Consider the following 24,521-nt stretch of genomic DNA (forward strand, 5'->3'; position numbering starts at 1 on the left):
CCTTCCAACATCTGCTCTACTGTCATCGTTTCTTTCATGAGGGCTAATCATCAGTGCTAATCACCAGTTCAAAGACATCACCGTGTACCTACATGAGGATTCCGCATCATGCTCACCGGCGCTGCCCTTCCCCCAGGTGCGGCGTTTTCCCCAGGCAGGGAGTGCGCGGGTAGACCTGCACTCCGTCGCGGTGCTGCTGTCCTGAGGAAGGACGATCAGCAGAAATCATCGCCTCGTTTACCACCCGCTCCTCAAGATTACTATCCTGCGGGAGTTAATTGATTTAATTCTGTGTTTCCTATCCCTTGGGCCCAGCCCCCGCGGTGTGAGGCCGGCTCCCCGGGAGGACACAATTGCCCCACGTCACCCGCGTTTTGAACCTCCTTCCGCGGGTCCGGGCCGGGCGCCCCCCGGTTCCGGGACCCCCCGCGCCCGCCGGGCCGGCGGCGGGGCCGTTCCCAGCAGCAGGTTTCACCCCCAGTGAGGACCGATGGGAGCTGCCGGTGGGACCGGGGCTGAAGGGAAGGGGGAGACTGTGGGGGCTGAGGGGGTGCGGGGCTGTGGGGGGCGGCGGGCCGGGCGACGGGCACATGCCCGGGGCCTGGGGGGAAGCGCGACGGCCCTCGCGTGGCGGCCGTTGGAGCGCGGCCGTTCGCCGCGGCCGTTCCCCCCGCCCCGGAGGCCATGGAGAAGCCGCAGCTGCCCGCCGACATCAACCCGGACAACTTCCCGGCCAAGCTGTGGCGGCTGGCGAACAGCCCGCGCTTCCCGTCCATCTGCTGGGACGCCCGCGGCCAGGGGCTGATCATCCACCAGCCGCAGTTCGAGCGGGAGGTGCTGGGCGCGGGGCCGGGCAGCCATGGGGCGCCGGGGGCCACCGGCCTCTTCAAGACCAGGAGTTTCGCCAGCCTCACCCGGCAGTTCAACCTGTACGGCTTCCGCAAGCTGGCAGAGACGAGCAAGGCGGCGGGGGTCGGCAGCGGTGGGGACGGGGGCAGCTCCGGGCCCCTGCACCACTTCTGTAGCCCCTACTTTGTCCGCGACCACCCCGACCTCCTCGTGCACATGAAGCGCCTGACAAAGGCCAACAAGGCGAAGCTGGCGGCCGGCCTGGAGGTGAAGAGCCGCCCGCCCACCGCCTACCAGCAGCTGCTTGTCACCCTGACGGACCAGGACCCGCTGCTGCTGCCCCCCGCTCCCGGCGAGGCCAACGGGCCTGGTGAGGCGGGGGGGCTGTGCAGGGCCGCGGTGGGTGTGACGAGCCCTGGGTGGCACGGGGCTTGGAAATCACACTGCCCTGAGCCAGCAGTGTGCCCAGGGGACCAAGAAGGCCAATGGCATCCTGGCTTGTGTCAGCACTGGCATGGCCAGCAGGGACAGGGAAGGGATCTGAGCCCTGGGCTCGGCACTGGGGAGGCCGCCCCTCGATGAGTGGGTTCAGTTTTGGGCCCCTCACCCCAAAAAGGCCATTGAATGACTCGAGCGTGGCCAGAGAAGGGCAACGGAGCTGGGGCAGGGTCTGGAGCACAGGTCTGCTGGGGAGCGGCTGGGGGAACTGGGGGGGTTCAGTCTGGAGAAGAGGAGGCTGAGGGGAGACCTCCTGGCCCTCTGCAACTCCCTGCCAGGAGGGGGCAGAGAGGGGGGATGAGTCTCTGGAGCCAAGGAACCAGCGCCAGGCCCCGAGGGAATGGCCTCAAGCTGCCCAGGGCAGGGTCAGGCTGGCTCTGAGGAAGGATTTCTGTGCAGAAGGGGCTGTTGGGCGTTGGAATGGGCTGCCCAGGGCAGGGGGGAGTCCCCGGGATCCCTGGAGGGGTTGAAGAGTCGGGCTGAGCCAGCGCTGAGGGATCTGGTGGAGTTGGGAACGGTCAGGGTGAGGTTCGTGGTTGGGCTGGAGGAGCTTCAAGGGCTTTTCCAACCGAGATGGTTCTGTGAAGAGGGTTCCCTGTCCTGGCTGGTGGCCGCTCGGTTCAGCCACCGTAGGAGAACAGTGGTTGTTCACACAGGTCTCTTTGCTGCCGGTCAGCACGGGTAACGGGGTTCACATATTTCAGTCTGCCTGTAGACCACAACACAGTCCCCGTTGTGTACTACACAGAGAACAGCCTTGCCCCATCTCTGGAGCTGGCATAGCTCTCCCAGATGAACGTTACTCCTCCTTGCCCATCAGCAGGGATGCTTCATAAATCTGCGTGAGACGGTGGGTCGTGTGAAGTGACAACTTGAGCATCTTGTCAGTTTTGTGCAAAGACCTGGTCATAAGATTTCTTTCAGTTGCCTCCTGAAGAAGTGTTACAAGTGAGGTAGTTTTTAAAGAGGATTGAATGAGTAGATGAGAGCTAAATAGGAAATAATATTGTTGAAAATCCCCAGAATGTGTTTTATTTCTTTGTAAGCCTCCTTGAGAGGGTCTGAATTTTCCAAGACAAGTCTGAGCTCTCAGAGGATTATTCCACAAGCTGGATACAAACAGGAGAGTGTTGTAGCTGACAGTGGGTAAGGGAGTTGAGAATATCTTGCTTTGCAGTGCGGAGTCTGCTCATACTGTGGGCTGCTGCCAGAGGAGCAGTCCTATGTCCTGTTCCCTGGGTCATGTGTTTACCATCCTCCTTGCAGCTGATACAGCAGCTGTGTTGGTTCAGCACGATGACCCGAGGAGAAGACCTGAGTGGCCTTTCTGGGGCTGGCCCTGGGCCCAGGGTGATGCACCTCGTGGGTGCGGAGCTGCAAGGCTCCGTGTGGGAGAAGCAGCAGGACTGTGCAACCAGGAGAAGGGGAGAAGCAGTTGATGGTGCTGGTCCCTGCAGCACCAGTCTGCATTTAGGACAGAGTAGGATATCATAGTATTTGTCCTGGGTTACTGTTTCAGGGTAGGAATTGTCATCTACTTTCACGAGGTGTTTTCTGTGATGTGTGTGGGACTACACCTCTTATACCAAGAAAACGAAGCATTGGAGAAGGGAGGCGAGGAGGCATTTCAATTAAAGATCTGGTGTTAACATTGTTAAGACTGAGATGAGTCATTCCAGGCTTCTTCGATGAAATCTGGTCTGACTGAGGTAATGTAGGCCATTGGTAGAGTAAATGCTAAGAAAGATAGAGCCTTTTAATTTTTTGGCCTCTGTTTTTCTAGGTGCAGTTTTAAAGAGCTTTTGCTCTAGGAGTTTCTAGAAAGATAGAACAAGGAAAACAGCAGGTTCTGTATGGAGTTGAGTTCTGACAGGCTGATAATTTACTGTGTGCTCTGTACTGACTATTTAGGGGCATGTCTTTGCTGTAAATGTGAGGTAATTTGATAGATAGAAGATATTTTTGTTTGCAAAGCGTCATCCTGTTCCAGATGTCTTCCAACATGTAATTCTGTGTTAGACATCCAGGAACAATTCCTGTAAAGCAACTGGTGCTTCATAACTTGGCATCCTCTGGTGTCTGGTTTATGTGTTAAAGCTAGATAATCTTAACTTCCCTGTCCAAAGATAAAATATAAACAGAAGAAGTCTCATACTTCTGTTCATTCTGTTTATATATGGTAAAAATACTTAATGGGAAATAAACAGTCCTATGCATTCACTCTTACTAAATTTTCACAGCCAGGAGGTATTTATTTAGTGATTCTTAATGTTTTAATGTGAACTTGCAGAACAATGACTCTATGTTACCCATTTCTTGACTTAGTTTCCATCAAAAGCCTTTCAAGTAAGAATTGGGAAGTAGGGATCTGAGAAAGCCGGGCTTCTAGAGAAACCCTAGTGATGTAAACTGTCTTGAAACTTGTAGTTAGCATGGCCCTACACAACACTGACGAACAACCACAAATACAGCAGTTCTTTTAGGAATTCGGTGAGCACAGGCGTTCTTGGTGTTACTGTCAGTGTCTCAACAAAGTCACTGAAACCTCTAATAGAAATTGATCCGTCACGGTATGAGAGCATATACCATTTAATGAAATAATAACTAAGTCAGGAAACTAAGAGAAGAATACAAGGAATACCTGGGAAAGTGGCAAAGTTTGGGATATTTTAGTCTCAGCTAAACTAGTTGAGCTGGCTGGAAAAAAGTTGGCTTTGAATTTTTTTCCTTGACGTACTAAATGACTCGTCCTAAAGTACTTTCAAAGCCACTTGGTGGATTTTGGCATTGTCCTTCCATTTGCTGTCTGTGAGCTGTCAGCACTGGAGTTTGGTAAAGTCTTGCTTTATGATTTCCCTTTTCCTTTATTTAAAAAAAAAATTAAAAAAATTTGTCTGATTGAACACACAGGACTTTCTAAATACTTTGGTTTAGTAAGTTGCTATTTATTTGATTTATATCACGTTTCTAAATACTGATGCCTTGTTGCTGCAAGTTGAAGGAGACTGAGTGCTGTGTGGGCCCCTGTGCCCTGGCACTGCGCTGATGTGCCACTGCAGCAGTTCCGGGACGTTCAGGTGTAAGAGTCTGTTCCGGGGTTAAGTAGAGTGGAGCAGAGGCCATCTTCCCAGATAATGCTGTAGCTCCTCATACTGCTTTTCATTGACTGTGAAAACTAACACTCGTTTCACTTTGCCTTGTACCCTCTGCAGGACTGCTGACTTTGCAACAGCTTCATCAGCCTTACCATCAAGCCAACTATCCAACGGGTAGGAAAAAAAAATTCTGCACTTGCTTTTTAAAAGAGGTATTTAAAAGTGGTACCTTTAAATATTATTCGACAATGCTCTGTCATGTGTATATCTCAAGTGAGAATTAGATAGAAAGGGTAAAGTCTCAAAGGAAGCGACACCTTTAGAGGAAGAAGATTTTCTGTGTTGGGTGTTCCTGTTGTTCTGCCAGATTTTGAGCGTCCCCTGATTTTTGCAGAATCTCTGTTGAGGTTGAAGGGCGAGCAGAAAAACTTTTGTTCACAACTAGTCAGTGTCAGGCCAACTTTCATATTTTTTTTACTTAAGCAGAGCTGGGATGATGATCCTAAAGCACTGAGAACTTGTTGAAGAGTAGTGTACTAGTCCTTGGTCTCACGTTTTCCCAGGTTCAGTTGTTATCATCAAAGGTCAGTCAAAAGTATTGTGTAGAATATTTCATTCTGCTGGTACTGTTTTAAATCTTAATTTATTTTCTTGCTCAGCTTCTTCATGTTGGTTTTTTTTTATGTACTCAAGGCTAGAAAGTGCAAAATTCTTGACTCTTCTGTCTGAAATGTTTCTGCTAAAACTTTCAGCCTCACTTAAGTGTATTTATTCTTCAGAAGAGAAGCTGAAGCAAATGATTGTTCTTTTCCTTGCCCTTACCTTGAATTGGAAAAATCACGTGATATTTTTTGGGGGGTGGTGGCCTGGTTTGTCGCTTGTGAAATGCAGAACATTGTGAGTCCTTCCTTGAACAAACTAAAGCTCAGTTATTGTTCTTTCCTTCTGCCTGTTCCTCCCTTGGCAGCTGCACCTTCACTAAGGTAGATAGCCCTGTTTAGAAATCCTACATGTGGTGGCTGCTGTCTTTCTCCAAGTACACAGGGAATCTCCATGTCTTTTGTGTGTGTCTTCTGAGACCTCTGCTGAGAACATTTCAGAGAGTAATCACTATTTTCCATAACATCATTTTTGTGAAGGGACAAAATATTGAGGGAGACTAGCATAGATTTAGACATGGATGCGTAGATCTCTGTAACTGGGTGATACTAGTCTCTCTCACTGGAGTTATAAAAGTTCAAAGGATAAACTGGCTCTGCTGTACAGGTAAAATCTTCTGGGGTGGGCGGCGGTGGGAAGAGCATGATGGAAGCATACCAGATTTTGCAAGGTACAAAAATTAAGGTGTAATTCAAACTAAAATAGGGAAGTGTATGGAATCTGAGGCTTTTGAAAACTTCAATTAATTCACTAGTACTTCTGAGAAGGTAAATTTGACATTTTCCTACAGACTATTAAAAATCTTTGAATTTTTTCTGTCACTTAGGACTGTCTCAGTGTCTTTACTTCTGTTCCTATGTTTCTCTTAATTTCTCTTTTATCCTTTCTTCTGTATATTATAACATAGAGAATGCAGAAAGCTTATTTCTTCATATGTCCACATGAAAAAGTCTGCTTCCCTTCATCTTGAGAGCACAACACCAAGGTTAGCTTATTTGGAAAGTGATAGTTAATTTTAAAATACTGTATTTCATAAGTGAGGCGACTAGAGATTATATGTTCAATCTTATTCTTGACTCTTTTTGTTTCACTATTGAAGTCCCATTAAATTAAGTCAAAGGAGAACTTTTTCAAAAGATTTCTTTTTAGGTATATTCAAAATTGTTTGTTTACTTCAGTGACAAAAAGATTTCCCCGGATTTTCATTATGATTCTTATTGAAAGGGCAGTAAAATAAAAAAAAGCTTATCTGGATCTTTTTTCCCACTAGCATTAGATCCTGATTATTTTAAGGATTTAGTTCTGTTTACTTTCAACTACCTGCAAAACCTTTGGCAGTAGTAGGATTGCATCAAAGAAACACAGTGAAGGTTTATTATCAGAGACTATCCTAATAATGAAAAAATCAGTCAAGGAGACCATGTGAAAAATGTTAGTTACTGGTGCCACCTGACATTGCAAAAGTCCAGTTGTGCCTTTTGAATAGGTCTGTGGCTGTAGGGTTTATTTACAGATGATAACCTTTCTGGTGAGTGGTAGCTTAGGAGTAATCATGTTATTCTGAATGATATACCCTGTGTTAAGATAAATGATTTTTGTTGTATGTAAGGCTTAAAGTTCACGTGGTCAAAAGTGGATTCTTAAAATAAATAAGCAGCTGAAAACATGTGTTTTAACACAATATGAATAGCACCATATTTTCCCTTGAGAAAAGCAGACTAGATGCATTAGTAATGCACTTGTAAAACTAGTTGTAGGATTCATCTTGCCACAGATTCATCTGAATGTATAGTAGTTAGTTGTATATGCCTGGGCTTGCCATCTAGATTACATATATAGTCAGTAAAGAGAAACGGGCACCTCTCAGAGGTTGACTCACTCCAGCTTTCTTAGATGTATGCCTTTGGAAGAGAATTCATTTCTTTCTGAGGAGCCTATTTGTTCACTGTGCAGAGCTGCTAGACTGACTCTATGTAGCAGTAAGGCAATTAATCCCACCTAAAAGTCTAAATTCAAACAACACTGTCTTTCCCATTTTCCCTTACTGAAAAGACCTTGTGTATCACCTTCATTTTCATCAGGCTTTTGGCTGCCAAAGGGTCAGGGCTTGCACAGTTTTTGTATCCAGGCCCGTTCCGATGTGGTCATTGGTCTGGCAGGAACGGGCATTGCTCCATTCCCTAATTTCCTGCACAGCTTTGAGTACTATTTTCTGATGAGTAACTAAATTCTCTTAGGTGTAACTTTTGGAAATGACATAATAAATTCACACTGAAAGGATGGTCTTAAAGCTTTTTCTTGATATTTCCCATCTAATGCATGCTCGAGTGGAATGGAAGATGCTGGAGAGTGTCAAAATGGCAAAGTTTGGGATATTTTAGTCTCAGCTAAACTAGTTGAGCTGGCTGGAAAAAAGTTGGCTTTGAATTTTTTTCCTTGACGTACTAAATGACTCGTCCTAAAGTACTTTCAAAGCCACTTGGTGGATTTTGGCATTGTCCTTCCATTTGCTGTCTGTGAGCTGTCAGCACTGGAGTTTGGTAAAGTCTTGCTTTATGATTTCCCTTTTCCTTTATTTAAAAAAAAAAAAAATTGTCTGATTGAACACACAGGACTTTCTAAATACTTTGGTTTAGTAAGTTGCTATTTATTTGATTTATATCACGTTTCTAAATACTGATGCCTTGTTGCTGCAAGTTGAAGGAGACTGAGTGCTGTGTGGGCCCCTGTGCCCTGGCACTGCGCTGATGTGCCACTGCAGCAGTTCCGGGACGTTCAGGTGTAAGAGTCTGTTCCGGGGTTAAGTAGAGTGGAGCAGAGGCCATCTTCCCAGATAATGCTGTAGCTCCTCATGCTGCTTTTCATTGACTGTGAAAACTCTTTAACACTCGTTTCACTTTGCCTTGTACCCTCTGCAGGACTGCTGACTTTGCAACAGCTTCATCAGCCTTACCATCAAGCCAACTATCCAACGGGTAGGAAAAAAAAATTCTGCACTTGCTTTTTAAAAGAGGTATTTAAAAGTGGTACCTTTAAATATTATTCGACAATGCTCTGTCATGTGTATATCTCAAGTGAGAATTAGATAGAAAGGGTAAAGTCTCAAAGGAAGCGACACCTTTAGAGGAAGAAGATTTTCTGTGTTGGGTGTTCCTGTTGTTCTGCCAGATTTTGAGCGTCCCCTGATTTTTGCAGAATCTCTGTTGAGGTTGAAGGGCGAGCAGAAAAACTTTTGTTCACAACTAGTCAGTGTCAGGCCAACTTTCATATTTTTTTTACTTAAGCAGAGCTGGGATGATGATCCTAAAGCACTGAGAACTTGTTGAAGAGTAGTGTACTAGTCCTTGGTCTCACGTTTTCCCAGGTTCAGTTGTTATCATCAAAGGTCAGTCAAAAGTATTGTGTAGAATATTTCATTCTGCTGGTACTGTTTTAAATCTTAATTTATTTTCTTGCTCAGCTTCTTCATGTTGGTTTTTTTTTATGTACTCAAGGCTAGAAAGTGCAAAATTCTTGACTCTTCTGTCTGAAATGTTTCTGCTAAAACTTTCAGCCTCACTTAAGTGTATTTATTCTTCAGAAGAGAAGCTGAAGCAAATGATTGTTCTTTTCCTTGCCCTTACCTTGAATTGGAAAAATCACATGATAGGTTATTTTGGTCTGGCAGGAACGGGCACTGCTGCATTCCCTAATTTCCTGCACAGCTTTGAGTACTGTTCTCTGAGGCTTCTCTTAGGCATAACTTTTGGACCTGACATGATAAATTCATACTGAAAGGATGGTCTTAAAGCTTCTTCTTGATATTTTCCATCTAGTGTGTGCTCAATTCGAATGGAAGATGCTGAAGAGTGTCAGTCTCATGCACTTTGACCCAGATGAGGTGATAGTAATGCTTACTCATGTCTGTTGCTATCTTGAATGCATAGAGATGATACATGTGTTCCTTCAATTTCCAACAGACCTTTAGAGAAGTGGTGGTGGTTGTTCAAGCTAGGAAAAGATCTGCTACTGATCATATATGGATTGCATTTATCTTGGGGCTTTCAGCTTTCCTGAGCTTGCATGTAGTATTGGAACCTGTAAAAAGCATGTAGTACAAATGTCTACCCATCAAACTGTAAGCATGGAGCTTTTCTGATGGTCTTAGATTTTATTTACATTTAGGTTCTAGTTTCCACATAGATTTGGCAAGATGTATATTTGCTAAAACCATGGCTGAGCTCAAGCATAGCTGTCTCTGTCTGTGCTACTGTATTAGACTTTGCCAGGAAATGTGCCTGGGTGTCTTGATGAGCTCTATCATTAGATCGTTAGCCTCGTTAGCACTCTCCCCCAAAAGTGCTGTGCTTGGTTCAGCAGTTAGCATGGGCTTGGGGCTGGTCCTGACAGGCTGTTTGGATGTGACTGTTTTGACTTGGAAGAGTAAAAGATTTTAATAGTATTAACAGAGTCTGTGCCAGAAAACGGATCTGGATGCATTTAGTTTTCTGGTAGAGCTGTAGCCTTTGTGTCTTCAGCAAAGATTATGATTGATTTGTTCTTATCTGTTGAAACATGGAGAGCCCACAAAATAATAGTGTCTCAAGAGGAGGAAGATGTGTATAAGAATGTGATGTTAATACTGTCATCCCTCCAGCTATTTCATGTGCTTATTCTTATACAATTCATCCAATTTTTCCAGTGTCAAGAAAACAGGATTTAGTGAATGCCTCAATAATTCTCTAATGAATAGTTCCCTGCTTTGGAAACAAGAATAGCCTTGATCAGACCAAATGTCCATATAGCTCATCATTTCCTCTGACAGCAATGCCCAAGGAGGAGTGCAGGAGTAGAGCAAGCATAGACTGATGCTTTTCCGAATTCCTCCAACAGTGTGGGCTCAGGGAATTAATAAACCCCAAGATCAGTTGTGTTTAATAGCCCTCAGTGGATTTCACTTCTATGAACTTGTCTGTTTCTCCCAACCAATGTAGACTTGTAGCATAGACATCATCTGTGACAAGGACTGCATTTCTGAGCTTAATGGCATTTTGTGCCTCTTCTTGTCTCTTTGACCCTACTGCATATTCACTGTATCTCCATTTGGTTTTTGTGTGAATGTGTCTATATCCAGATCCCTTTCACTGCACTGTTCATGATTTTAAATGACTCTATCCTAGTCCCTTCAGTTGCATTTTCTCTGGACTGGAGAGTCCTGCCCCACTGTCACGGTCTGATCATGGCCGGCAGCCCAGCACCACGCAGCTGGTCGCTCACCCTTCCCCACTCGGTGAATGCGGGAGGGGACGGGGAACACAAGGATGACTCTTGGGCTGAATTAAAAAAAAAAAAAACAGTTTAGTGATTGTAATAACACAAAACAATAACAGAAAGTACAGAGGGGTAACACACAATGTGCCTGCTCACCGCTCGCCCCTGGCCGCTGCCCCGACAGAAGGAAGATCCCGGGGCCTGCAGCCGGAGGGAACCCACCTCCTTTATATACTGAGCACAACGTCACATGGTCTGGAACGCTCCAGCGGCCAATCCGGCCTCCAGCTGTGCCCCCTCCCAGCTCCAGGAAAGTTAACTCTATCCCAGCTGAAACCGGGACACCCACTGGCTGTTCCTTCTGTACGAGGGTTCTGTGCACCATGCGTGCTGCTTCCCCAGAGCCCCTTATCCTCTTAGCGAGATGCAGAGTCCAAAACTGTACATGGTGGTCAAGGTATAGGTGAGTTATGGATTTATACAGTGGAGAAATAATGTTCCTATTTCATTCTCTGTTTCCTTTTGTATTAATCCCTAACAATATGATTGTTTCATTTGTGACTTTGGAGGTCTTTGACAGCTGCTGAGTGTCAAGCTGAGATCTTCCTGAAGCCTTCTACTATAATACCAAGATCTAGCTCCCGATCATCAACTAAGAACCCATCATTTCCTGTGTGAAATTAGTTTTTCCTAAACACAGAGCTTTATCTGGTGGGTGGTGGCTTTGGGAAACTCCTAAGGTTTTTTTTCCCATGTCTTCATAGCTGACTGCTGTTTTCTGATGTGAATAACCTGGTATTATCAGCAAGCATCACCTCACTGCTCACTCACTCAATTTTTAAAGTACTTTATTAAAATGATGAGCAGCATGAGTTCCAGTGTAGGTCCTTGAGGACCTCCACTGGTGACATCATTTACCTGTGAAAAGTGACTATTCCTATCTTCCATGTTGTATCTTTAAAACAGATTCTTTCTTAAATGTACAGCCTTCCCTCTTGTGCTGTTGTTGCTCAGTTTTTGTAAGAGTTTCTGATGATGACTTTGTTAAAACCTTTTTGGAAATCCAAATACCGTATCAGCAATGTCCGTTATCCATGTTTGTTTACCTACTGGAGGCCTTTATCTTAAAGCCCTTTCCTTAAACAAAAACAAGTCTTGTTGACTCCTCCCCATTATATATTATCCAGTGTCAACCAATTCTCTGTTCCATTCTATTTCCCTCTATTTTTTCTTATCAACTGTCAGATTTAAAACTTGTATTTCCTTATAAATTGTATGTTAACATACTTCTAAATAACTTCCTTTAGAAGTATTGATTTCTTTGCCTGATTTCTTTGCAACCTCCTTGGATATCGAAATATGTTTTCAGTATGTTTGAAATATGGTCTTTTGACTTCTGTGCAAGAGTATTTGTGATGCAGAGTGTTCAGTCCTTTCCTTGTTCTGTGACCTGTGCTCTTCACTGATCTCCACTTGTTCTTGGGCGTCCATTGCTGGGGTGGTTATAGCCCTGCTGACCACAATTCCATTTTCAAAAATCAGTGTTCATATTCCCCATAGTGTGTCCTACGGAGTGTGTGAAAATTTCCATCCATAGCTTGTATAGGCAGAAGTATGTCTCTTTTCTGGCAGAAACAAATCTATTGTGAGGCTGATCCATCTTGTTTGATGGAAAGGGCTCTATCTTTTTGTTAATTTATTCAGTAAATATAAATTTATTCCATAAGATGCCATTCATCCCTGTCTCGGTAGTATTCAAACGAGATCCATGTTCACTCTCAATTATTTCATAACAGCTGGTGACAGAATGGGCTTTAGCTGGTAGTTTCTGCTGGGTATCACTAGATTAACTGTATCTTGAACAAAAGATCTTAGAAATTTCTTCTCTCCAATGAACAGGGGAGGACAAAAAGCATGTGAGTGAAGCAGGTGTGTTCGTTGAATCTTGATTCAGTTTGAAGCCTTGAAGTATTACAAATGGATTGCCTTTGATAACACTGCCCGTCAGTAAATGCTTCCTTCAGTGTTATTTAACAGGTTGTTTGGATATATGGTGACTCTCCTTTTGTGACTATGGGTGATGAGTGGTACTTACCTAAAATCAACCTCCATCTTACATTGGATTTGCTTCTTTACTGCCTACTGTTAAGACTACATTCATGACTCCCATGATATTTCCAGAGATGGAGTTGTTCTTCCTATTAGATCAGTCACCACCATATGCAAACTGTTCTTTTTATGCAACATTCTGCATTTAATATCATTTCAAATGGGTCATCAGTCTAGTCTTCTCACTGTGATTGTTTGATTAATGAGTTGCCTTTGCTATAAGCTCTACTATTAAAATAACTGTCATTTACATTTTACTTGTACCTTTTTATAGTATATGATCTGGACTTAATGTTTTACAATTACCTACTATTTCACAAGCACTTTTTCACTTCAGGTCATTCCTTTTCTTTTCTTAGAAAATAGGTTCTTTGTAATATGTGTTTGTTTTTCCTTGGAATCCCTCTAGCAGATTACAAATTTCTCCTTTGTCATTGCCTCTCATTCATACAATAGCCCTTCAAAATTTTTCTGTGGTGGTTTTCTTTGGTTTGTAAAGAGACTTTGGAGTAAAACCTAGATACCATTTAGGTTTTTGACAATATCCAGAATTGTAGTATGTTCACAGGTCATAGAATGTTCTTCTGAAAGATGTCCACATTTCATCATAAAGTTGCTCAGAAGTAACGTGGGTCACACACGTATCTCGTACTTCTTTAGAACGATGTCCACTAGCTCTCTCTGTGTTGTTCAGCTCCTGTGTTTGTTGCTCCAAACTGCATGAAGATTCAGCAGCATCATATTAAAAAGGGCAATAGGTGTAGATAATAAAAAATCATTTTGTTTATCATAGCAACTGCCTCGTGTGAAATCCCATGTAAGTGTCAGGCACTACAAATAAATGGTTCTGATCTGTTTGCCATCTCAAGTTATAACATTTACTTCTTATGAACATTGGACTAAATTTGTTTTCATCAAGGATTTCTCTCTCTCTCAGACTGATTGCAGATTTTAAAGATTATCTGTCCTGCAAATAATACCTTACTTTTAAATTATCTTCGCATGTCACCAAAAAATAATACCTGCAGAATACTGCCTCATCTGGCAGTGGCTTTTTAGAATAATCTCGTTGTTTAATTTCAGTGTGTGTGTGAACATCTAGGCTCTTGCTGTGTGAATCCACTTTCTGTGGTATCAATATGTTGTGGTGAGAAAGCCAAGCAGCCAAATCAAAAAGGTGACATTAAGATACAAAAGACTGTGATTATGAAGTTTCTGTGGGTGTGTGTATATCAATTTTACAATATCTATTTTTAGTATGTGTACACATATGTTAGAATAAATATTTTCTAAGATGGAATCAGTTTTAAAATTACTTGGGAGGTAATAATCCATTTTGGGCATTTAGTCTAGTGTGGGATTATTGGAATGTTTAATCAGAGTAAGCAATAGAACTCTGCATACGAGGCACAAATTCTGGAAGTCTGATCACTGTGTTTGAATTCTTGCAGCTACACTGCAGCTTTGTTCACCACCTGCCCACACAGATCCTCTGACTGGCTGTGCTAGTCCTGCAGCTTCGATGTACACCCACTGCAGCTTCTTCCAGGTGAGCAGAGATGCTGAAATCAGGCGAAAGTGGAAGAGACTGTATGAATTTCTTGATGGACTTCTGGAGTGAAGTATATACATTTGAAACTTGATCTTCTTGAGGAAGTGGTTTACAAATACCTATTTCAAAGAACCACTGAACATCGAACAGGTAGTTTTGTGATTCAAGTTAGGTTTCAGGGTAGCAGGCAGCATAGTGGGTGTCCTCATCAGTGGAGTGGTTTCTTCTCTGTAAGTTCTCTGCTTAACTTCACCAGAATTCGTTTTAGTGAATGAGTTTATCTTTGAAGAATGTCCTTGCCTGGACAAAAAGAGATTCTTTAACATTATGAAAATACTGGGAAACAGCTCCACGTTTTTTTCCAGACAGCTTTCTGCAGTCCTGAGTTTCATTTGATGAATGAGAAAAACTGAGGTGACTTCTGGAATCTCAGAGATGTCTTATTAAAGATAACTCCAGTACTTACTGTAAATGCTTTCTATAATTCTGGTGGAAACTGCACCTTATTTGGAGGGCCTGGCTTATCAGATATCAAAAGATCTGAAGTAAAAATGCAAGGGTTTCCTTTTCTCCTACAGCCTAATGCATATACTTTTTTTTCCCTCCCCACCGAGGACAAGCAAAGCAAGTTATGCTTATGTATCTTGAAAAAGGGTTGACCTTCCCAAGCTTGATCATCCAGTTTCCTGTCTCACAAATATCAACCTTTGTGTTTTATTTATCTTTTTTTTTTTAATGTACACTTATCCAAGATGGCCAGGTTATGGCCAGGAAAACATGTTGGTGTAAGGATATGAATAGCCACTGGCCAACCATGCCGTTGATACTCTAGTACTTACTCTTCACAGAGTGCATCTTTGTCCTCTCACTTTCATTATGAGTTTCCTTTTCATCCAGGACATAAGGATCAGTCTGAGTGATGGGAAGGCACCGTCAAATAACTTATCTCAGAAGGCTGAGATCAGCGTTTGGGGTAGCAAATTGATCCAAAGAAGCTGTCAAGGGTGTTTGTGGCTAGATTGAAAGATAATGTAAGTACACAGTCCAGAGAGTCTAGCAGAGATCAGCTGTTCGGAGAAGGAAGTCCGTGGGCAGTGTGTGGAGTCAGGAGAGATTTAGGGCACTTACTAGTGGATGCTTTGATAATACAACTCTACCCAGGCAACCCCCAGTCAAAAGCTGCTGGTGCATCTGGGTGGAGGTTTCTGGAAGGGAATCCTCGGTGAGAGCAGCCCAGGGCAGAGCTGTGGTGCAAGTCAGTTCTACCAGGTCAGTCTGTCTCTGACATGACACAAATACCACACAGCAGCAGCAACAGGGCTGCTTGAGATTTCTGAGTCCTGGTGTAGCACAGATCGCTGCTCCCGGGACACGGTGACAGGGGCTGTGCAGATGGTACAGACGGCAGCAGTTTGCCTGTGGTTCTCGCTGACCTGTGGGGAATAATCCTTCACCTTTTGTGTGCTCCGGGGTTGATACTCCCCCAAAGTTCTGCTGAGGGATGCAGTCAGCTGCATCATCCTGGCCTGCTTGTGTGTTGATCATCAGTAACCACTTGCACAAACCCTTGACAGCGTAAGATTAATCAACCCTGGCTGACTGAGCATTTTTATCGCTCCTCACAAAAGCCGGAACTTTTGTGTTGTATCGTTCCCGCTGGTACCTCCCACCAGTTGCAGGACTTCAGTGTGAAGCTGTTGAAGGGCCCTTTAGGCTGTTGGATCCCACTGTGGCCTGCTTGATACCCCTGGCAAAGTCGATAGAAAACTGCTGGACCCCTCCAGAAGACAGTGAGCCATATCAGCACGCTGGCTGTCGGCATGTGATGGTCAGCCCTGTTTCTGTTGGATCCAGACAGGGCTTTGTGCTCTCAGCAGGAGGAACAGGCACTGTTGGACAAGAGAGCCTAAACCTTGTGCTGGCCCTTACGCAGTCTTGCGGAAAGCATCCCTTGAAGTGTAGGAGAGATTAAGACTGGCACAGCTCCTCGGGGCGTGGAGGTCAGCTGCTGGGCTTGTACAGCACACGCCTGACCTGCTGGAAGTGTTGGGTGACCCGGGCTGGAGCACAGGCAGGCAGGGCCAGTAAGCCTGGCAGGAAAAATTTCTGTCTGTCTGCCTGCTGTTTGCTCTCCAGAAAAAGCTGCAGAGGATTACTGCATGGAATGGCAGGGGGGTAGAGATGTTGTACCCAGACGTAGCGGCTGGTGAGGATGTATCTCCTGTCAGGTTTCTGAAACCAGGGTTTGAGACTTGTGTTGCCTCTGATCACAACTGGTTACAGACCTGGGGGCTCAGGTACAGCTTCACTCTTTTTGCATTTGGGTTCTCCTGAAGTGGGGTGTGGGGCAGAGTGAAGAATCGGTGCCCTTGGGTAGGAAGGAGTCTTGTGAGAGAAAGCTCCTGCTATTTTCTGCAACAGCAGTCCTGGCAGCTCACAACCATTAGTGCAGTATTTCCCCGCTGCTTTATCATAGGTGTGAACCGAGGCTACATATTGGATTGTAGTGATTTTTTTTTTCTTTTTCCCTTTGTTTTTGCTTTAACTAACAGCCCAGCTAATTGCTTGTTTCTGTTGGCATTGTTATTAATTTGTCAGTATTTCCTTGTGGGACTGAAGCAAGAGGTAACTGGAAATGGAAGAAATAAATGTGGGAAAAAATGTGATTTGATTTCTACGTCCCCTGTCTGATATGACTCTTCATCTGATAGTTTATCTTCTTGATTTTTCTCTTTTTAAAAAAATAATGACATTTGTATTATTGTTTCTAACAGTTGTCCTGTGAAGTATACAAATTAGGATGTGCACTTGAGAAATCTTCCCTTCTCTCACTATCTGGTTAAGGCTGCTTACTCATTTTTCTAGAACTTTTATTATGTAAATGCCACGAGGAACGGAGAGGTTCATCACACGTGAAATGGGGGTTCTAGCTGGTGAAGGCAGTGAACCACAGCCCTCCTTCCTTCTCTTTGTGTTTCTGCCGAGGAAGGGGTTGTGGTTCAGGTGTTGGACAAAAGGCGTTGCCGGCCAAAGGGTTTTCCCATGGCCGTGTTCCCAGTGCTAATGCAGCACCTGCAGACAACACCTTTCGAAGAGCCCGTGCTGCAGGACAGGGGTATCTAGCCAGTGAGGAGGCGTGGTGGGGAAGTAGCTCTCCCTGTAGCATTCGCTTCCTGTACTCACACAGACCTTGTGGAATATCATTATACAGCTTTGACAAAGGATGTATAGGTATTTCTCTTAATATGCACATGTATTTAACATTGAGTAAAGACAGACTCAGGGTGGAGAGGGTGACTGTTGGAATTACCAATATCTTACTACCAAGTGTGATGACCTTTTGTCCTCTATAAACTCACACATACCAGGTTTAAAAAGCTTTTTTTCCTGAATGGAAGGAAGTGTTGCAGGCTTTGAACAATGATTGATAGGATATTTGCAGAGGAGATGAATACTTTAGAACAGGCGATAGTGAGAATATCTTTCTGTCTAAAGGTAGACTCCAAGTGCTTAACTGTGGGCCTTTACTTCCTCAGTGGAACAGAAACAGAACTTGTTGTTTGTCTTTTTTTTTTTTTAAAGCTTACAGATTTTTGCCACATGATCATGAAAATATACCAGTTCAGTCCATGGTTGCCTGCAAAATACATAGGGAACAGCAGCAGAGGGCTCCAAAAAGCAAGCAACACGTTAGAGTTTAACATCTTAGCAACTGGACAGGGTGGGGTGAGATTCCCAACGAGAAGTGTGTGGCTCACGTGTGGTTTTGCATCACACAGCACTGTCAAGTTGTTTGAGCCAGATCTGTCATGACTAATACACGTGTTGGTAACGATGAGTGGACCTGGATTTCTTCTAGCTTATTTCTTATAGCTTGATAACTGAGGGCAAAGTTCAGACTGTGAGGACATGCACCCTGACTTCGTATATTCTAGTTTTCTGATTTCATGTTTTGTTTAATATGACATTTTGTAAGAGCTTGAGTTTCGATTTGGCAACCTTAATTCTGAGTTAAAAACACTTATTATGTAAACCATCTAGGCAGAGTTCAACACTTGTTAGATGTCCTTTTGGAGCAGAGAAGAACAGTTAGTATTTTGTCCCTAACATGATTACAGGAGAATATTGAGTGATCGTTGGGTTTCTTTTTTGTTTGGTTGTTTTTTTTAAGGAGAATACTAGTGTTAATTGTGAACCCAATACCTCCGAGGCAGAAGGGAGACCACTTCAGGAACTGAGCATGGGAACAAATCTGTAGAAGAGACAGATTCATCTGTAAGACCTAGATGCAGGAAGAGAAATCTGAGTTCATACAAGGGCAAGTCCTCTGGTAAGAAATCCTACATTTTTTCAGAGATCACTAAGACAGCTACACTGAAACTAACTCTTACAGAAAGGGGAGATCAGAAGTGTTCAGTTATTGTCTGCAGTGTAAGTACTTCACTGTGCCCTCAGTTAAAATATTGTACAACTTCTTAGTGTACTTACCAACACTCTTCTATAGATATGCTTACACTAATTACTCTTATGTGGAAAAGGGTATAAATTATACCAGTAAATAAAACCTGAAGTTCTGGCAGCTGTGTCAGAAACCTGGATGACACAATATTGAGATGAAGTCCACAGATAGGTTTGCTGGAGGGTGACAGTGCTGTGAAGGAAACAGTGAGTAATGAGGTGACTGCTGAAGTAACAGGGAAAAAATCCACCGAACTGGTGAAGTGAATGTAAAATTCCAAACTTTTTGTCTCAGATCACTAAATAAATTTGCTACCACTCTGCTGATACGTGTGCTGAAACACATGAGAAAAACAAGCAGCAGAACATCTGAGGCCAAAACAATTCACAAATTTAGTAACTAAAGGAAAAAAACGACATGTCCACAGATTAGAGAGACGTAAGAGGACACAAAGAATACTTTGGATCCATTCTAGAGGAGCAGTTGGTGCAGCCTGCAAGTCTCGCAAGAAGCTCTTTCCCTCACAGCTGTTCATCAAAGAGCTGATTGTAGAGTTTGAAGAGCTGTTGCTCACTTCAAAGGGTAGTTTCTAGATTCCAGAGAATGATGCTAGTTAATAATTCATCTCCTAACGCCCATCAGTTTCAAACATTTAAGGAAGGAATAGTCTTTTTGTCAAGAAGCTGAGAAAAAGGGTTGGATGCCATCTTAGAATCCTAGAATATCTCAAGTTGGAAGGGACCCATAAGGATCATTGATGGCAACTCCCTGCTCCTTGCAGGACTACCTAAAACCAAAGCAGATGATGAAGAGTGTCAGCCTTGACCTCTGACAGGCTTCGTGCTGTCACCACTTCCCTGGGGAGCCTGTTCCAGTGACCCAGCCCCCTCTCAGTGAACAGCCTTTCCCTAACGTCCAATCCAGACTTCCTCCGACACAGCTTCATTCCCTTTCCTCGTGTCCTGTTGCTTGAAAGAAGACAGGCTTTTGTTTAAAACACAGAATTGAGAGTTCTTTTTCAATGACTTCCTGGTCATGGATAATTAGCAAACTTCTCAGCTTTTGTATCTAAGGCAAAACATTTCCATGATGTGCCAGCTGTAGTTACGTACAGGAACATTTTGGAAGGCATTTCCATAAGATTGTTCCACAGAGATGAAACAGGCTAATACTAATTAGCAATAATTAGCATAGAGCCTGCTCTCTGGGACGTACGATAGTCATCCAGGTCTGCATTTCCACTGTTGCAGCCTTTAGGCTTGGTGTGCACGTGAAGGGTAGAGACAGAGAGCGAGAGCACACCTGAGCCAAACACGACCGGCTGCCGTGGGCCCGGAATGCGTTGGGCACGGGAAACACAGCCCAGCTCCTGCATTTCAGCTGTAGGCCTGAAGCAGAGGTTTAAACAGCAGCTGGCTTTTGCTGCTCTGACTACATGTTTGTCTGTCAGTACCTCCTTTCCCCTGTGAGTCTTTGGAAACAACTTCTTCCTTAAACTTTCTGTGCTAAATTGTTGCATGATGACAATTTCCAGGTGTTTCTTCACAACTTATCCTCTGATTGTGATGGAGTCCTGTCTGATTTCCTCTTTTCCCTTGATCACTCATCTGCAAGTTCTCTGAGCCTGCCCTTTGACACGTATCCTGCTATAGAAAAGCCTTTTGTGCCATCTCATTCAACAGGCTGTTGACATGTTTCACTTTTCTTTGTTGTGTGGCGACACCAAATTCCAGGTATCACACAGCGAGAGCCAACATGATGTGGTACCAAAGGCCACTGCAATGAAGATGGGAGGAAAAGTCACCTCTGTGATTGGGAGCAGCTCTGGGCTGAAACCAAGGTGATAATCTGTATAAATGGGCCAAGAATCAAACCCTCCCTTCTGGAGGAGGTGTTGCTTTCCTTTGAAGAGCTGGACGGGATTTCTTTGCATTATGCAGCTGTTCTGTAGCAAGAAAGACAACTATTGTTTTATTAAGACATAGTCTCCAGGATTTCCCTCCATAGCTGCCAGCCCATCTCTGCAGCACCATAAATCACCATTTTCTTCAAATGATAAACGACATACTTCACCAACTTCCTCAGCTAAATTCTGGTTTACCAGGTGTAAGCACATCCTGCCAACCAGGGTCAAGGTGAAAGGTCTCTAGTGCACTGTCCTGTCTCCAAGAGGATCTTAGGCATTTTGTACTATTAAGTAGGAAAGGCCTCAGTAAACTTTTCTTCAGTGAATTTTTCTAGTCACTTCTTGAAGCCACATCAACGTTCAGTGTCCAATGTGTTTTTTGTAAATTAATGTCATTAACATGGGTTAATTACACAGTGGGTGAAGAACCCTCATCTTTGTTTGCTTTGAATGCAAGCGTTTGCTTTAACCGTATCTTTACTGCTCATACACTAATTGTCTTGGTACCTGACGATGTGGCAGGGGGACCCCATTTTCTTTGGTAGCAGCACGAGAAGAAGAACTTAATTGTGAGTCCTCCGGGGAGTCAGAGAGTGCAGCACTGAGATGCATCATTGCAAATGAGTGTAGGCTGTGTCATCTGTTCCCTTCCCACTGTTTTTCTTGAGAGTGAGTGAGTGTGGCTCTCTAGTTCCCGGCGTGTTTATCACGTGGAGGTGTGAGGGATAGTTCACCTTTCAGGGACTGCTTTTTTCAGCCCCAGACTCTTTCTGAGGACATGGATTTGAAGGTGCTGATGATGCATCTTCTTCCTCTGCTACTTTCTAGTTGAGCTCATCTGTAAACCGGGATTTTGGCATAAATCTGTCTGGTCATGTTGGCAGCATCCACATACAGCAGGAGTCCTTTTGGACTTCACAAATGATGATGGGAACTCTGTAAATTCTTCACGTATCCTTCAGCATCTCCTCTGCATTGTACTCCATGGGTACACTCAGCTAGCGAATAGAGCTGTACCAGACCTAATACCTGTGGGCTGTGCTTCCTCTCCTAAAACTGCATCAGAAGGACCAGATTCTGCTTGGAGAAGTCCTTGTTTGCTGCCCTTGTTTCTAGAAGCACTGAGTGGAGCAGTGGGAATTAGTTACTTCTGGATTTAAGCATTTAAGCATACTGATACATTATGGATTTCTTTCTCAATGGCTGGCCATGTATTTTTTGTGAGTTGTCTAGTCCTGCAAATAATCTGGCAGCGTCCTGTTTGGGTTTTTTTGCTACAAGAACACAGACGTAATACTGAGATGCTACTGGCTCAGACATCTACCACCCACTCCCACACCACTACGGTTGTGTCATTCTGCATTCCCTCTCATTCACTCCAAGGTAAAGAGATTTGTAGGTGCAGTTTCTAAGGGCAAGTCTTCATACAGGCAAGGTCTCCTGTGCTCTCATATGTTCACTTGAACTGCTTCCTGCACCTGCCAGACAAAAATAATTTCACTGTTCATTTAGTCTTCCTGGCAGGTCCCAGTGAGATCTCCTGCAAAAGTGTTAAGAGTTAATGTGGGGACAGGCCTGGCCCTGAACTCTTCAGTATCTCCTGCCTGAAGCCCAAAGCGAAGTTGCTCTCAGGAATTTGAAGCGCAGCTTCTTGCTCCAGCTCAGTTGCCATTTCCTTTACTTCATTATATGCTCAGTGAAGGACTTCCAGATTACCGGTCCTGGCAGTCTGCTCTTTTGGATGAGTGGACGTTCTACCCCATCTCCTAACTTGACCTCATTTAGAGCCCCATTGTTACGAGCCCCCTTGTTTCTCCACCCCTGTGCATTTTCAAGGTTTGTTCCTAACAGCGTCTGCTTTGGCAGGAGGCGAATGTCAGAAAATGCAGAACTGGTGCCTCTTGGGCAGGAACTTTGTAGTAGAGAAAAAGAACAACGGCTAGAGTTCTTCTCTTTAGATGTGAATGTGTCTGTTTAGAGATAAAAGTTCATATGTGTGACATTTGCAGTGGTAGTGCTGTTGTGACTTTATCAGGGTACTTGTTCACATCATTGACCTGCAAGATCTGGCCACACGTGGGAAGTATCTCCATTTTACTGTGGGTCAAGGTAATTTTTAAAAAAGGGAGTCTCTTGTTTGTCTCTCTGTGCCACCATGAGTTTTCTCTAGGATCTTGGCACCAGCTGTGGCATACTTTGAGGCAATTGTGCTTTTTCTGGGTAAATGAAGGTGTACGTCACAAGCAGGATGGGCATTTCTGTAGCTACTGCCAGAGTTTCACAGTAATTAACGTTTGGCAGTTGGTATCCGTGGTAGTGAATGAACATATAAATAATATCTCGTGAAGAATGGGAGCACCTTTCTTACAATTTGTTTTCTTGTTGTTTTGTATTTAAAGTTTTGAAAAACTAGAATAATTCCTATTCTTTAAGCTGTAGGCCTCAAATTCTCAAGTTCTAGTCTGCCTTTCAGGCCCTGTTTTGTAGTACCTGACAGAAGTACAATTGCTGTGTGTGCTGCCAAGTGGAACCTATACAAGGACTAATACTGGGTATTACCCTTTTCTTCCTAGATCTCCATGTGCTGGGAGATACAGCTTGCAGCAGGAGTCTTTTCTGAAGGAAGAAACAGGAGTGTGAGAAGTGGGTGACAAGTGCTTGAAATGTGCAGCAGCTGCCAGCTGGGCTTCGCACACAACAGTCCCTTGGGATCATTTTAATTAAAAAACCCCTCAAACTAAATCACTATTTCTGTGCTTTCATTTTACCTTTGTAGGGGATTAGATGCTCCATTTTTTTACACCTCTACCATTAAATTTTCTACCTGTGAAATTAGAGAGCGTCGAGTGGTCCGAGTGCTGATAGTTTGCTGAGCTACTTGTATTCCTTAGCTATGGAAAGTCTGAACTTGTTGCACACAGGAAGCCTTAAAAACTTTCTCAAAACTTTCTTACTGGGAGGCAAATTGGTTTTAGTGCTCTGTTTGGAATCTTTTTATTGAACGTTGTTGGAAGCTACAGTGTTCTCGGCATAGGTGGCGTTTGGTGTTCTCACACTCTGCTTGCAGTCATACTGTGGCCCTTTACTGGGAATGTACAGCCAGTAAATACTAGGAAGTAACTTCTGTAACAAGATGTTTTTAACTGTATTCTTGTAATGGGAACAGAGCGGGGTTTACCTTGAGGATGTTCTTTTATACCCCTGCTTAGGCAGCGTGGCTGCAGCAATCTGCAATGAATTTTTAAACTGAAATGGGTCTCGCATTTGTGTTTCCTTTGTGGTTTAAACTGCAGATGATAGAGTATCATAGTTCATAAAAAACGCTTCACGTTTGGGCAGTTCTTGCTGACGCTTTTATCAACCATTGCCACACAGACAAGCCTGAAGAAAAGCGGACCGAATCTTTGTGTCGTTTATTAATTTCTGTGGAGTCCGGGGCTTAGCTGGTTGCCCGCGTACCAGGAAAGCTCCCGATCATCTCTTGCCTGTCCTGAATGTGCGTTTCCATGAGCGGCGGGAGCGGCAGCCGGGCGCTGCCTGCACTGGGAGCACTGGGAGCACTGGTCGGGCAGCGGTTTCCCGGTGCCCCCGCTGCAGCGCTCCCTCCCCTGCGGGGTTGCAGAGTGCCAGCTGCCACCTGGCTGGGGGGTTACAGGTCTGACCTCTGGTATTATTCACCTCGCCGTGATGTCAGAGGAGAAGAACAGTCGGATTCCAGACCTCTGACATCAGCCTGACCCGAAACCTCCCCGCAGCGGCCGCCCCAAGAGGGCTGCCGGGCCCGAATGCGCCGGAGCCGGGGCAGGGCAGCGGAGGGAGGCGGCGGAGCCCTTCCCCGGGCCGGGCCCTGCCGCTGTGTCCCCGCCCGGCCGGGGCCCCGCGCCCCGGGGAAGCGCCGCCGAGCCCCCGCCCCGCCGGGCACCGGGAGCCGCGGCCGGGCCGCGCTGCAGGCGGGCGGCGGGGCGGGAGGGGGAGCCCGCGGTCGCGGCCCCGCGGGGGGCGGCGGCTCCGGCTGCTCCACCCTCGCTCCGTGCCCCAGGTAGGAGAGCGCCGGCCGGGCCGGGGCCGCGGCAGCCGCAGCCTTCTCCGGGGGCCGAGCCGCGGCGGGCGCTGCCGTTTCCGCGGGGAGCGCGGCTGTTCCGC

At 44.8% G+C, this 24,521-nt stretch overlaps 1 protein-coding gene across 2 annotated transcripts; it reads left to right on the forward strand.

Moving 5' to 3' along the window:
* Positions 1–684: 684 nt before the first annotated feature.
* On the forward strand, positions 685–23,102 carry HSF5 (heat shock transcription factor 5). Of its 2 annotated transcripts, XM_074923077.1 has the most exons (6): positions 685–1,219; positions 4,560–4,616; positions 8,021–8,077; positions 13,913–14,010; positions 18,185–18,343; positions 22,952–23,072. In XM_074923077.1, the coding sequence occupies exons 1-5, from the start codon at positions 685–687 to the stop codon at positions 18,269–18,271; spliced, it is 834 nt and encodes a 277-aa protein (XP_074779178.1). In that variant the 3' UTR covers positions 18,272–18,343; positions 22,952–23,072. The 2 variants fall into 2 exon arrangements, with proteins under 2 accessions (XP_074779178.1, XP_074779179.1); XM_074923078.1 differs by lacking the exon at positions 18,185–18,343 and having other exon boundaries at positions 22,952–23,102.
* The last annotated feature ends 1,419 nt before the right edge of the window (positions 23,103–24,521 follow it).

This window comes from Athene noctua, chromosome 19, assembly GCF_965140245.1.
Source record: "Athene noctua chromosome 19, bAthNoc1.hap1.1, whole genome shotgun sequence".
Taxonomy (NCBI): domain Eukaryota; kingdom Metazoa; phylum Chordata; class Aves; order Strigiformes; family Strigidae; genus Athene; species Athene noctua.

What these genes read in the sequence shown, in the direction of transcription:
- HSF5 (XM_074923077.1), top strand. Translation starts at nt 685, where the DNA reads ATGGAGAAGCCGCAGCTGCCCGCCGACATCAACCCGGACAACTTCCCG. An exon ending in CGGCGAGGCCAACGGGCCTG is followed by an intron (nt 1,220 to 4,559) that starts GTGAGGCGGGGG and finishes TACCCTCTGCAG; the next exon opens with GACTGCTGACTTTGCAACAG. An exon ending in TCAAGCCAACTATCCAACGG is followed by an intron (nt 8,078 to 13,912) that starts GTAGGAAAAAAA and finishes GAATTCTTGCAG; the next exon opens with CTACACTGCAGCTTTGTTCA.